At 39.3% G+C, this 15,915-nt stretch overlaps 1 protein-coding gene across 1 annotated transcript in view; it reads left to right on the top strand.

Annotated features, from left to right (window-relative positions):
• LOC144420007 (uncharacterized) overlaps positions 1-15,915 on the top strand; it is a 39,647-nt gene that overhangs the window by 10,383 nt on the left and 13,349 nt on the right. The window contains exon 5 of the mRNA XM_078110303.1: positions 8,260-8,427. Within this exon, the coding sequence (XP_077966429.1) occupies positions 8,260-8,427 (168 nt within the window). The remainder of the gene's footprint in view (positions 1-8,259; positions 8,428-15,915) is intronic.

Here is a 15,915-nt window from a genome sequence, read left to right as displayed (position 1 = left end):
CATGTTATACTGGTCACGCAAATCACAACACAGCATATTTGAAACAGTTTCATCTTCATTAGTCGCGCCTGAAGACCCGATCAAAGTCCAACCGAGAGGAGTTTTAATACCCACTGGTTCATGTTGCTGGCCGACTCTACGTTCAAGCTGGAAATGCGCTAAGGGATTATCGGCTCCGATTAAAATCATGGCTTTGTTCGCTTCAATGTCGGTTAACGGAATATCCTGCAGGTGAGTCATATTGTGATCGTTCTTAAGGATTCTAGCTGGATGTGGTATGCGTGACTCGACCACAAACACGTTGCTTAACATCAGAATTTGACCACTCTCGTCGTGAGCAGATCGCACCGACAATTTCACCACCTCCGTATTTTGCGAAACGCCCTTATTGCATAAGGTGTTAATGGTTAGACACCTAGGACTTCCTTTTAAACCAAGTTTTTGTTTCAATTTGGGATGTATTATTGAGATTTGACTGGCAGAATCTAGAACAGCGATAGCATATTCAGAGGATCCCAATGGGCCTTTTACTACGACTGGCAAAAGCTGAAACTGAACACCATTAACGCCTGAAACATGAGAATTGGCAACGCCGCTCATATGAGGAGGGAGATCAGGCTGATTGTTATCACTCAATCTATTAGGAACGACTCTCAAACCATGGATGGCTGAATGATGCTTACCGGGACAAACACGACACATATTGCGGAACCGGCACAAAATAGCTAAATGTCCAGGTTCGAGACAGTTAAAGCACAGGCGTGAATTTAGTAGAAATCTTCTTTTCGTGTCATTGGCACTAAACCTGAAGCTATCGCAGTTACTTAAAGAATGAAAACCATTGCAATAGAAACATTGCATTCGCGGTTGTTTGAGCGGCTGATTTGAATGACCCGATAAAGGGTATACCACATTCTTCTTAGGAAATGCCTGTCTGCGATCGTCACGATCTATTTTAGTACTGAAAAGATTTGGTGAAAAAGGATTTCCTAATTCCTCGCATCGTTCCCACAACCACTGCTCGAAGTCCAGTAAACTCGGCATTTCGTCGGCACGAATCATATCAGTCACAAACTTATTCCAACTCGAGGTCAGTTCTACCGGAATTCGCATTGCTGTCTTTCTAACATTTTCAATACTATACAAATCTGCAAGCAATCGCATTTTCTTCAAATTTATCACAATGTCGCGAACTTCAGAATGAAAATCGGATATTTTTCGGATAATGAATTCTGTTACTCGTCTACCATCTACAACCTTCTCGAGAAAGGCCCGAGCAATCGTCACCCGTTGGCCGAATATATGTTTCAATTCACTCAACGCGACAATATAATTACTTCCCACCGTGCCTAAGCCATCGATATGTCGTTTAGCCACCCCCGTCAAAGACGCGACTAAGCGAACCATACGCGAACCGTCGTCGTCAAGAGAACTGTGTACATTATCAAAAAATAACTCAATAAAGTTTGGCCATTCTAGGGGCGTTCCGCTAAAACTAGGAATCGTAATCGGCGATAAATGGTGCTGGGACAAGATTCTAGAATTCAACTGTAATGATAACATAGTTTGTTCCTCTACTGACATATTAAAAGAATTAACAGAAAATTTACCAGACTGGTTAGGTTCCAAGTGGTCAATCCACGCGTCGACTGCTTCTTGTGGTATAAGCATTCTGTTTGCAGGAGACGGGCGGTTGTAAGTTCGTGCTGTCGGGAAGTGCAATTCTTTGGTCTTTTCTGAATTTGTTGTCACTTGACTCTTCGTCGGAACAAAAAAGTTCGCTGCACTTCGTCTGCGTGGATACTCTAACGGATATTCAATATTGACGCCACGGAAGTTATCTTTAGGCATCTTTTTGGTAGCCAATTCAGTCTTTTCTTGTTCAATTTCACGCATAAGTTCGTCAGCTTGGCGACGTGTCAGATCTGCCATTCGTTCTTTTTCGTTTATGTCTCGACGTTTGGTATCAAGGCGACGCTCTAGTGCTGATATTTTATTGCGAATGGTATCTTCTTCTGTGAGAAAGTCTCGTTTAGCCATACGTACAAGAGAATCGGCTCTTTCTACCTCTCGTTCTTGCTCAAGTTGCAATCGCTTCAGTGATTCAACACTGCATTTGCTTGTATTGGATTCGACAGACCCGTGATCAGAAACGATCTCCTCGTCAAGGTAAGAATTAATTCTGCTTTCAATTTGATCGATTTTCGATAACATCATTTGCCTTCCAGTTTCATATTTCTTCAAAACATTTGGATTACGGGTAGTCGGAATGAGTTTATCCATCACTTGGTCATAAGCAATTCGTTTAACATGAAGTTTAATTTTAAGATCAGTAACGATAGAATTTTGAGCATTTTCAGTAATCGATTTTGAAATTCTGTCGCACAAATCATTTAGTTCATTTTGTAGTCGGACTCTTTCGTGGCATAATACATTGCGTCCAATAGTTTCAGAGTTACCGTCGTCTGTTTCCGCGAGAGGATCTGCAGGCGAAGAAGCTTCTCGTCTATTCAAATCTTGTGTAATTGATTCATCTGCTTCGTTCATCGTCGTCGCAAGGAGATTTGTTCAACTATGTCACTTTTGGGACCCGGAAATGATAAGTCGATTTGCCAGACTCGTTTTATTGAAAATATTCAAAACGGTTGACTAAAATACAAATGAAATAATTAGCACCAAATAAATCAAAGACAAATGATACAGAATATTAAACTAATACTTACACAAAACAACTCCATATAACAGCATAGTCCCAAAACGACAGATATACAACCAAGGTAAAACAGTAACTATAAATGCAATACCATACGAGCTGTAGACATGCAAATATCATAATGTTATATCGAACGATTCGAAATACAGTATAAAAGAAGACTATTGAATGAATTCAAACTTCAACGTTATAAAGGCGATGTAATCTTAAACTGCCATAACAAGAAATGAAATCCTAAACTGCTACCACCAGAAATGCAATCTTAAACATCTTGCTGAGCTTAGGGGACGATAATAAAATAAATACGTAACACGATAACACGTGAAAGAGAAAAATGCGACACGTCGAATACGAGAAAACAACACAGTAATGATGACGACGACGAGATAGCGATAATCATCACGATGACGATGTACAACTGAAGGAATCCTAACTAAACTAAACTTTAGGACCACACGGACTGCCGACACTTGTCAGATCATCATTTGGTCGACGAGTTGCCATAAAAACATCATCTTTCACATTGATAATAAGTAAATAAAAACAGTGTATTGTTGGATAATATATTAAAAAAACGCCACATACACATCTCATTGGAACAGGTTTTCAACACAGCAATAGAAGAGCAGCAATGCAAATGCGCCATAATTTGGAGTTTAATTACTGTAGCGATTGTTCGAAGGCGGAAATATTGCGGCCCGCGCGCTACCAGAAACGTGTATATTTGGCCCGCAAGTACATGAAGTTTGCCGACCACTGCACAACACTATTGAGCAGCATGTCTGACTGCATAAACAATTGTCATGTCAGTATGTCGAAATAAGGCTGGGTCAATTGTTTTCTCTACGCCTGTATAAGAATGTCTCTCATCAGTCCGAATAAGATCTCCCCAACAAAATGGCTTGGGAGCCAAAATGGCTCCCCAACAAAATGGCAACCACAGGCTTTGTTAACCCGAAATCTTAATGTGAGGCCTGGTTTTCAATATAGATAACTACAAAAACGATATAATATTGAAGTAGGTTAGATGTAAGAAAGACGTTAGGTGTGTCAATGTCTCGAATATGGGAGCAGTTATTGGCCATCAAACAAATACAGATATCGCATTAAATAGTATCACCGTCGTTTTTAGTAAATTTCCCAATGCATATAATTTATTGCATAGGCTTAGTTCGTTTGTATAATAGTGGTCCGCCAAAATTTTGGTCAGGCTTTACCGGTCAGCAATTTAAGATTGCCGACCACTGCTTCAAAGCAACCTTTGACCTCTGGAACTTGGCTGGTTGTCCCCAGACCTTGTCTGTATTCAAATTCAATTTTGACCCTGTAGCTCCCAGTTAACTATGATATCACAACTTTTTTTTTCTGTGGATTATAAATGCTATGGGAAAGTGGAGAAGTATAGGCTACTTAACTCTGCCAAGCTATTTTGTTTTGGTCTTTTGCATAAAATATCCAGTCTTTTACTCACTGAATGTTTGATAATTCAGCTAACTGTTCCACACATTGTTTTTGCGAGGTGAATTTTTCCACAAAAATGTCGTTTGCGCAAAAAAAATTGCTATAGAGAGACGGAGGTAACATCAATCTCTCTAATCTTGCATTTTCGATGCCCTACATAACGCTACCATATAATTCTAATATGAAATATGGCACAAACACGAATGTACATGGAATATAGCGAGAACAAAATTACCGTAAAATGTCAGTCACGAAATATGACATGATTATAGACAATAAACAAATTATATATGCATGTATATCCAAATTGTTTGATGTGGCGCAAAATATTAATCCATTTTGTATTTTGTTTTATGTATATAAACAATTTCTTATATACCCGCATTTGATAAGGCGAATGGTTCCCAAATTAATTTGATACAAGTCACGAAATATTATATCATATCCTAAAAACTGTTTCTATGTGGCTTTGTTTAGAAATAAAGTGATTGAAATTGTGAAAATTAATTTTTGTAGTCATTTGCGACTCACTGATGTCAGACATTATAATTGTTTATACACAAAGACAAGCTCACGTGTAGCATCGATTAAATGTGTATGAAATATAAAACTATTACTTGTCACAATTAACTTCAATAAAATCCATTTTTAATTTCAATGCAACTTATATCTAGAGATGTACCAATACCACTTTTGTCGCCGATACCGAACCGATACCAACTAAAAATGCCAATAGCAATACACCGATATTACAAAAAGGCCGATATTCCGATTCCGATACTATGTAATTATTACCTTAATTAAGTGTGCTGGGTAGGGCAGACGGGTTAAAACAATGGTCTTTGAGCGTTATTCATAGTACACATTATTTCAGATTGAAAAAGAGATATATCACATATGAAATTGATGTTTGGTATCCAGATGCATTAATTGATTCAGATGCATTGTGCACTGACGCTAGTAATCTCGGTGTTGAATTAGAAAACTTATAAGCCGGAATGTGCAATTCCAATTTAATATTAATATTGCGACCTTCGATTATCGTTTTTCGTGTTCAAAAGAATAACGAATATCGCCTGCGAATTCTAGCGCCGACGTCCTACGTTTCAATTTGAAGCAGCGGTTCTCAACCGGGGGGCCTAGGCCCCCTAAGGGGGCCACGGAGGAGTTGGAGGGGGGCCACAAGGATTGGCTGAAATCTGAATTTACTTTTCACTTAAAAGAAATCTCACAGTATTTCCTAGTTTGCTGCTCAACAAGGTTATTTCGCAGGGTGTTTTCGCTCTCTTTTGTGCAAATTGTTTTAACATAATGGGATTTGGAATCTATCAATGAAAATAACCCTATTAATACCTCTGGAATATTAAAGTGGGGGCCATGAGTGCTAAAAGCCTCCGAAACGGGCCATGAGTCATAAAAGGTTGAGAACCACTGATTTAAAGCATTGTCAAAATATTTTATTTTGTGTTTAATTGTAATCAACGCGACAATAAATTACAGTCAAAATAAAAGGATTTCAATCAGCGCCGACTAGAAGTACCTATAATACGTCGAGAATGTTTTCTATTTTACTATTTGTATACTATCTACTATTATACTATCGTATATTTTGAGACAGTTTAGGCGGCCACGCCAATAAATCTATGAAGAAATTGTGTTTTAAACAAAATTAAAATAACTGAAATCACAATATACAATACCTGCATAAGGGGATAATTGTGTTGGATTTAGTTTAACGACGTCGACGGACTAAATGACACTCACGCTTGACGATAAATTGTCAGAATTCATAGCCATGCCAAAAAGTGCATTTGCTGTAAAAAAGAACTCGGATTCCACTGTATGATTTAGAACTGGGCGCCTAGTTGCTCATTTTTCTGGGCTGTCTCAATATAATTCTCCTTAATTACTATGTATAGTGTGTAATATTAAAATGTCAATATAAAAATTTGGCAGCGAAAATAGCCAAATTAGTTGAGTTAGTCTGGCTAGTAAATATCTAAAAACAGGTGAATCCTATTTTCGTTACTACTGGGGACGTGCAAGATCTCTCCAGACAAAAAATAAATTAAAAACTAGTATTTTAACCTATCTTTTAAAACATTTTGGGCCATATCGAAAAGGTAAATATGTCGGAAATATCTAATATTTTAGCTGATACCGATACATGACCGATACCGAAAAAATGGCCGATATTGCCGATACTGATACCCGATACCGATATCGCCCGAGAAGACGCAGGCTGTTCGCCCGCAGGCTGTTCTGAAATAAGCTTAATAACGGCACTTATGAGTATGCTCCATCAATTAATTTTTGTCCTGCTATTCTCGTATAAATCACACTTCTATGGGAATTTGTGCCTGGTGTGCCAAATTACCGACGACTTCGTCATTGTAATGTAAATTCACTCCGTTTGAAGCATCGATCAACTGCAGAGGGATTAATATGATAAACCCAATGAAAAAGCTTGATTCAAATTGTGATTCTACTTTACAGTCCACATGTAAAAAAGAATCACTGTCACAATTTTGGATATCTCTTGGTAATGAATACCCATCGCTAAGTAATCGAGCAATCAAACTGTTGTCCGTATTTTCAACGAGTAACTTATATTTTTATTATCTATATATAAAAATATTTTCATCACTAGCTTTAATTAAAGCAAAGCAAGGAAAATGGCTGCACGCCGCTGCAGGGCTTTTTGTTGCAGAAACTTCCTTGAGGCATCGTTTGCAATCCTATATTGGAAACTAAACAGCAGCAAAATTTTCACTAGAGTTAATTGCGTTTGTAAAGGGTGCCCAGCACTGCATTTCATTACGCAAATATTTTTGGTCGTCACATTATTTGATAGTTTTTCTTCGTGTGAGCTGTTTTTAAGTGTGCTTTTTTTGTCTAGACTATAGATGCATATTGAGTGCCCGACATTGCATAGTATTACACAAATATATGTTATTCTTTTACGTTCCGGTCATTTAAATTTTTTGCCTGTTCGCGAGTACATTTAATTTAATATTACCGGTCCGCCAGGGTAGAAAGGTTGGGAACCACTGTTCTAAATCATGGATACAATCAATGAAGTTGTTTGAAAATATATATGTAACAGCAGAAAATTATCATCAATTGCTAAATAGTCAGTATGCATATATATCCTGTAAACTTACAGCAGTTATGCCCTTTGGCAACCACTTCCCTAAAAATTTGGATGTGTAGTCCAATGAAACGAACATGATCTGGTTCTAAGCATATAAAATTATGGCGAGCATTGGTGTTCAACTGAAGAACAAAAATTTCTTTTACTTATTCTATCCCGACTTGTTGGGTGGAAATATGGAGAAACTCTCAGCGGTGTGGCGCATGACTCGGCAGTGTGGCAAATTCTGCTAAGAGTTAGGAACATGCTTGCCACCGCACCTCTGATTACCATGCGTGGGTTCGCACTTTTGAATCACATGCAGGGTTGATTATGTATGAGAGGATGACTGGACTCCTCGCCACCATAGGGTGGTTCATGTACCCACTGATCGGTTACGGCTTTCTTCACCATCGAGTCCATGCATCTGACAACTGGCTAACTAATCCCATCTCGACATGGAATGGTAACCGAAAACACCATAGAGCAGAATTTTTAGCGCTCCTGTAGTATGTGCACCGGAACGTAGCATGTGTACCAGGTTAGGGTTAGGCCATAAATTTATTCCAATTCTACTTATTTCAGTTTTATTGAGAGTTCGGGGACTAGCCTAGTGACTGCCGTAGTATTTGTACCTGAAATTATGACCTAACCCTAACCTGCTACCTTTCTACGTTCCAGTGTTCGCCATCTTGGTTAACATACTACATGAGTAGTTCATTTTGTTTTGTCAGTATTAGATTTGCTTAATATGTATTCATGTTTTATACAATTTGGCCAATAAATGGCAATGAACTATTGCACATGGGGCCTCTATCAACTGGAATGTTTCATTAGAATTCCACTCCATGAAAAAGGGTGAAAACCACTGTCCATGCTCAATTTGTTGCTTAATTCAACAAGATTTATAACAGTCCAATTACAACCTCAAATTGTTCTTGTTTCATTATAGATCATGAAGTTTGAACTGCATAGAAACACAAACATAGGAGTTGAAGGTTTGTCATCAGTTGGAAAAATACTTTCCAATCAATCCTGTGTTGAAGAGTTCAGCCTTATTGACTGCAACCTGTCATCAGATCAACTACAAGCTTTAAAATTATCCTTGGGCAGTACAGAGGTATAAAACAATAATATATATTCACATAATTATCGCTTTTGAAAGAGTTGAAGAAAATTTTGATTTTATTTTTTTTAATTTTTTTCATTTTTAAATTCACCTTTTTGAATAATAGCTTTCAGGCCTACTCATTTTTTTGAATATTTGTTTAAAATACATATTAACCAATACCTATGAGCAATTTAGTTCTGTTGAGTCTATTCCTGTGATTGTGTGAAATACCTAAAATTGCCCTATATTGCACTCAAAGAAAGATTTTTTTTCTGATAAACTTCCAAGTTTAATTGATTTTTATTAAAATTTTCGAATAAATGGGCAGTGTGAGGAGCAGCATTCATTTTCTTGAGTACTTATCGAATATTGTTTTGAGTTTTTGAGAAGTCATATTCTATATGACTCTTATTCATGTCTTTCACTCTAAACCAAGCCCTGTGCAAGTGTCCACTGAAGGAGTTACTATTTTCTGAAAATCATCAGATTGGCATTGGCTTCCCATTTTATTACAGCTTGTGTTCAGTGGTTTGAACTTGTGCCAACGCAGTCAAGTTCATTGGTCTTACTCATTGGTCATTACGCACATGCATGTCAATTCATAGTTCTCTTGTTATCGTATCATCTCCAAAAATTGCTGTTTGGTTTGAGTGTTCGATAGTAAAAAAAAGAAATCAAACTTTCGATCAAAAATAATATTTCTTAAACAATCAATGAAAGTGTTCCATAACCAAATGGAATGTCCACTCATATAAGCTTGAGTCACAGCTTATTACATTTATTTTGTCATCTAAGCACTATAACTATAAATCTTTTGACATAATATACTTTAATTCTGCTGCCGTAAACTTGTAATTTAGTATATCCCAATGAATCATATGAGGTCTATGAGACATAAATTAAGCTTGCCTTTTCATAACAAATCTTGTGACAAATATTAAGTTTTAGTCTTTTGTAAGGATTCATAAATTACCATTCATAGCAGTGGTCGGCAACCACCAGGCCGCGGCCAATCGCCGGTCCGCAGAGAGGTGACACAAAAACAGACAAGGCCGTAATAAAACCTCTACAATCTAACCACAAGCGCAACAACTAGAAAACAGCACCCAACAGTAAACCAGACAAACACAACACTAAGAGTTGTGCAAACTGCGGGCCAAATGTGGCCCACAAGCTAATTTGTTGCGGCTCTCGAACGACCTGAAAAAGCAAAAATTGATTCCAAATTTATTATTGTCTCTACACGGATTTATGTGGTGACAAGTGCTGCTGTACGGCGCTTCCTATGTACCAGGGCCTCGAGTTGATTACGTGTCGTTCGAGTTGATTTCGATTTTTTAAATTTAAAAATGTTCGGGAAACGGAGCAACAAGGGTAAAGCATTCCAAAGTGCTTAAACGGAAATATATTTTTCCTTCTTGAGTATTACAAAATCGGTTTGCTCGATATGCCAAGTCAGCATCACAGTTGTTAAGGGTTTCAATGTTTTAATTAAACTCGTTACGAAACGAGTCGTCGAAAATTCAACCCCGAGACCCGGGACTGCGCCACAGCTCATCTGTGCAACCGTTCAAAACGTGTAATGTGCACGTTCGGAAGAACATATGGCCTTGAGCAGCATTATATGAAATGCATTACACTTAGGTTAAATTTTGCACTCGCTTGTTGTCACTTTTGGGACCCGGAAATGATAAGTCGATTTGCCAGACTCGTTTTATTGAAAATATTCAAAACGGTTGACTAAAATACAAATGAAATAATTAACACCAAATAAATCAAAGACAAATGATACAGAATATTAAACTAATACTTACACAAAACAACTCCATATAACAGCATAGTCCCAAAACGACAGATATACAACCAAGGTAAAACAGTAACTATAAATGCAATACCATACGAGCTGTAGACATGCAAATATCATAATGTTATATCGAACGATTCGAAATACAGTATAAAAGAAGACTATTGAATGAATTCAAACTTCAACGTTATAAAGGCGATGTAATCTTAAACTGCCATAACAAGAAATGAAATCCTAAACTGCTACCACCAGAAATGCAATCTTAAACATCTTGCTGAGCTTAGGGGACGATAATAAAATAAATACGTAACACGATAACACGTGAAAGAGAAAAATGCGACACGTCGAATACGAGAAAACAACACAGTAATGATGACGACGACGAGATAGCGATAATCATCACGATGACGATGTACAACTGAAGGAATCCTAACTAAACTAAACTTTAGGACCACACGGACTGCCGACAAAGCCACCCCGTGACTATCCGCAGGAAGTCATTATTCTAGGAGGCAGATTTTCGATGCGGGTCGAATATGTATGCCATTTATAGTTTTAACCGCGACAGTTCGGACTCGTCCGTCAGAACCAGGGTAAATTTGAATAACACGACCAAGTTGCCAACGTCCTCTCGGTGCAACGGGGTCAGAAACGAGCACCAGATTTCCTTCTTGTAAGTTTCGTTGTTCCTTCCGCCACTTACATCGTGTCATCAAATTCGGTAGGTAATCTTTTTGCCATCTTCTCCAAAACTGATTACAAATAGCTTCGGTTTGCCTCCATCGTTTTCTGTAGCATAATTTCATCACGTCTGAATCCAGTGGAAACACTTCGGCCGAATGCCCTTTCAACAAACAATTTGGTGTAATGGCACTAAAGTCGGTTGGTTCGTCGCTCACTGTTGTAATGGGTCTACTATTCATGATGTCGGTAACCCTCGCAAACGCGGTCTTCAAGACTTCGTCGGTTACACGCACATTCCCCAGAACTGCTTTCAAAGCACGCTTTGCGGACTTTACTAATCTTTCCCAAACACCACCAAAATGGGGAGCGTAAGGTGGAGTGAAATGCCATTCAATATTGTGTTTTAAGCAAAGTTCTGCCACGCGAGATTCATCTATCGAGTTAAGGACCGTTTTCAGCTCTCGGGAACCACCAACTATATTTGATCCGTTGTCCGACCATATTTGGGATACAGGTCCTCGTATCGCAATGAAAGACAAAAGTACACATATGAAGGAATCAGTATCCATAGTCCATGCCATCTCAATGTGTACAGCTCTCATTGAAAGCCAACTAAACAAACACCCCCATCGTTTCTCTAAAACCCTGCCTCTCTTTGTTTGGATCGGGCCGAAGAAATCCAGCCCGACATTTTCGAACGGTCTTGCTTCAGTAACACGAACTTTGGGCAGATTCGACATCAGTGGGGTTCTGCAACTTGCTCGACGTCTTTTACATTCCCAACAATTATCAATTATTCGTTTGACAAGTTTTCTCCCTTTTATATGCCAGTAGCGCTGTCTTAATGCGCTAAGCGTGGCCTCTGTACCGGCATGTGCGAGTCGAATATGAGCAGCTTTCATTATCAACCATGAAATTCGACATGGGCAGTTCGAATCACATTTCAAACTTGAATACGGCAGTATAATAGGATGTTTCGAACGCAGTGGGATATTGGCATTTTCAAGACGGCCCCCGACGCGGATCACTTGTCCATCGAAAAATGGCGTCAGATTAAGTAACGTTGATTTTGATGATAAATCTTCTCCGTTAGTTATGCATTTGCGCTCCACGCGGAAATGCTTGTTTTGAGCAGAAACTATCCAATACCGGCCCGCGAGTTCCAACTGTTTAGGAGTCACAAGTTGAGCTGGCAGCGGGCTATACGTCGGACATTTCACAGAAAGATTCTTAAAATACCGAGCTGCCAACAAAACCACGGCAGTTCGTTTGCATAAGGAAAACCACGAATCAAAACGTTCGACATCGACGACCTTTTCGATTTCCGAATCAAGTACTCCATCGCTGTTATCCGTAGTTATAAAACAATCTGCTAGTATGCATGTTTGATATTTAATCTCTTGGTCGTGGTCGTCAACTGCACGTAATGCTATCTGGCTTGGCCAATCACTTTCGGGCATGAGCAAAAACTCTGGTCCATGTAGCCATCGATCAGAATTTTCTAGAAATTTGGAAACCGTCATTCCCCTAGTGCAGTAATCAGCGGGATTCTGTGCGGAGTCGACGTACTTCCATTGGTGTGGCCGAGTGTGATCGAGTATTTCGCGAACGCGATTGGCTACAAATGTTTTAAATCTTCGAGTTTTATTTTTTAAATATCTCAATACACAAGTCGAGTCGGACCACATATGTACGTCGCCTAGTGGAAGGGATAGTTCTTTTCGGAGAAAATTTAACAATCGCACGGCCAAGAGAGCACCTTGCAATTCTAAACGAGGCACGGTCATACCTTTCATAGGTGCGACTCTTGCATTAGCCGCGATAAGACTACACTGAAAATTCTCCCGGGAATGCTTCGATATTATGTATGCTACCGCGCCATATGCCACTTCTGATGCATCACAGAATATATGAATTTCATACGAGGAACTTTCACATTTAACACCTTTAAATTGACGTGGAATCGAAAAACTCTTTAAACATTTCAGCGAATTTATCCAATTTTCCCAACACTTCAATCTCTTATTATCAAATACTTCGTCCCAAGCTAAGTTGTCACGCCAACATTCCCGCAGTAATAATTTGGCATACAAAATGATTGGTGCTACAAATCCTAATGGATCGAATATTGAACTGGTTACACTAAGGGCCTTTCTTTTCGTGGTAAATTCAGTAAATTTCTGGTGGTCGAATATAAAGCAATCCTTCTCGATGTCCCAATGCAAGCCCAGAGCTTTTCTAACAGGTAATCTGTCCAGATCTAAGTCAACATTAGTGACGACACGTCCACTGGATATTTCACGTAAAACCGATTTAGAATTCGAAACCCACTTGGTCAAGTTGAATCCTTTATCGTGTAACATCCTAATCATATCTTTAGCTGTCGATACCGCGGAATCAACATTCCATTTCGAAGTAAGTAAATCATCGACATAAAAGTCTCTATCGGTAGTTAATATTACGTCTCTAGGAAACTTGTTTCTACTATCGTACGCAGCTCTATTCAAACAAAAGTTTGCGACATAAGGTGAATCCACAGCTCCAAAAATACGAACTAAGAATTTATACACATCTGGCCGTTTGGTTGAAAAAAGGTCTTCCGACCAGAGAAAACGTGCAGAATCCGTATCATCTTCCGGCAATCGAATCATATGAAACATGGCTTCTTTATAGGCGCTTATAGCGATTGGTCTTTCCCGAAAACGTAAAAGCACCCCGACTAGATTATTGATCAAATCGCGCCCGGACATCAATCGACTGTTCAGACTGACGCCGCAGCAAGTAGATGCCGCGTCAAAAACAATTCTTAGTTTATTTGGCTTGTTGGGATTTTCAACGCCATGATGAGGCAGAAACCAAGTTCGAGGACCGCGAAACGCCTTTTTATCTGAAGTTAGCTTACGCACCCAACCCCTTTCAATATTCTTTGCCATTTCTTTACAATATAAGTTTCGCAAACGTTCGTTTCCTTGGAGTCGTTTTCTAAGATTTTCGAACCTGTTAAGCGCTACGTGTTCGTTTTGCGACATTTCGCAATTTTCATTTCTCCACATAAACCCAACCTCGTAATGACCGTCGATAAATCTAATTTTTCTTTCCATCAAATTATCAGTTTGTCTATCTTCAATCGACTCGCTACGGGTCAAATTGTACGCCGTGCCTACAGCTTCAGTGGACCAAAATCGCTCGACTTGTTCTTGCAGCATGTTATACTGGTCACGCAAATCACAACACAGCATATTTGAAACAGTTTCATCTTCATTACTCGCGCCTGAAGACCCGATCAAAGTCCAACCGAGAGGAGTTTTAATACCCACTGGTTCATGTTGCTGGCCGACTCTACGTTCAAGCTGGAAATGCGCTAAGGGATTATCGGCTCCGATTAAAATCATGGCTTTGTTCGCTTCAATGTCGGTTAACGGAATATCCTGCAGGTGAGTCATATTGTGATCGTTCTTAAGGATTCTAGCTGGATGTGGTATGCGTGACTCGACCACAAACACGTTGCTTAACATCAGAATTTGACCACTCTCGTCGTGAGCAGATCGCACCGACAATTTCACCACCTCCGTATTTTGCGAAACGCCCTTATTGCATAAGGTGTTAATGGTTAGACACCTAGGACTTCCTTTTAAACCAAGTTTTTGTTTCAATTTGGGATGTATTATTGAGATTTGACTGGCAGAATCTAGAACAGCGATAGCATATTCAGAGGATCCCAATGGGCCTTTTACTACGACTGGCAAAAGCTGAAACTGAACACCATTAACGCCTGAAACATGAGAATTGGCAACGCCGCTCATATGAGGAGGGAGATCAGGCTGATTGTTATCACTCAATCTATTAGGAACGACTCTCAAACCATGGATGGCTGAATGATGCTTACCGGGACAAACACGACACATATTGCGGAACCGGCACAAAATAGCTAAATGTCCAGGTTCGAGACAGTTAAAGCACAGGCGTGAATTTAGTAGAAATCTTCTTTTCGTGTCATTGGCACTAAACCTGAAGCTATCGCAGTTACTTAAAGAATGAAAACCATTGCAATAGAAACATTGCATTCGCGGTTGTTCGAGCGGCTGATTTGAATGACCCGATAAAGGGTATACCACATTCTTCTTAGGAAATGCCTGTCTGCGATCGTCACGATCTATTTTAGTACTGAAAAGATTTGGTGAAAAAGGATTTCCTAACTCCTCGCATCGTTCCCACAACCACTGCTCGAAGTCCAGTAAACTCGGCATTTCGTCGGCACGAATCATATCAGTCACAAACTTATTCCAACTCGAGGTCAGTTCTACCGGAATTCGCATTGCTGTCTTTCTAACATTTTCAATACTATACAAATCTGCAAGCAATCGCATTTTCTTCAAATTTATCACAATGTCGCGAACTTCAGAATGAAAATCGGATATTTTTCGGATACTGAATTCTGTTACTCGTCTACCATCTACAACCTTCTCGAGAAAGGCCCGAGCAATCGTCACCCGTTGGCCGAATATATGTTTCAATTCACTCAACGCGACAATATAATTACTTCCCACCGTGCCTAAGCCATCGATATGTCGTTTAGCCACCCCCGTCAAAGACGCGACTAAGCGAACCATACGCGAACCGTCGTCGTCAAGAGAACTGTGTACATTATCAAAAAATAACTCAATAAAGTTTGACCATTCTAGGGGCGTTCCGCTAAAACTAGGAATCGTAATCGGCGATAAATGGTGCTGGGACAAGATTCTAGAATTCAACTGTAATGATAACATAGTTTGTTCCTCTACTGACATATTAAAAGAATTAACAGAAAATTTACCAGACTGGTTAGGTTCCAAGTGGTCAATCCACGCGTCGACTGCTTCTTGTGGTATAAGCATTCTGTTTGCAGGAGACGGGCGGTTGTAAGTTCGTGCTGTCGGGAAGTGCAATTCTTTGGTCTTTTCTGAATTTGTTGTCACTTGACTCTTCGTCGGAACAAAAAAGTTCGCTGCACTTCGTCTGCGTGTTGACTC

Source organism: Styela clava, chromosome 2, assembly GCF_964204865.1.
Source record: "Styela clava chromosome 2, kaStyClav1.hap1.2, whole genome shotgun sequence".
Classification (NCBI taxonomy): domain Eukaryota; kingdom Metazoa; phylum Chordata; class Ascidiacea; order Stolidobranchia; family Styelidae; genus Styela; species Styela clava.
The sequence above is the reverse complement of the archived record's forward strand: the minus strand, read 5'-3'. Positions and strand labels throughout refer to the sequence as shown.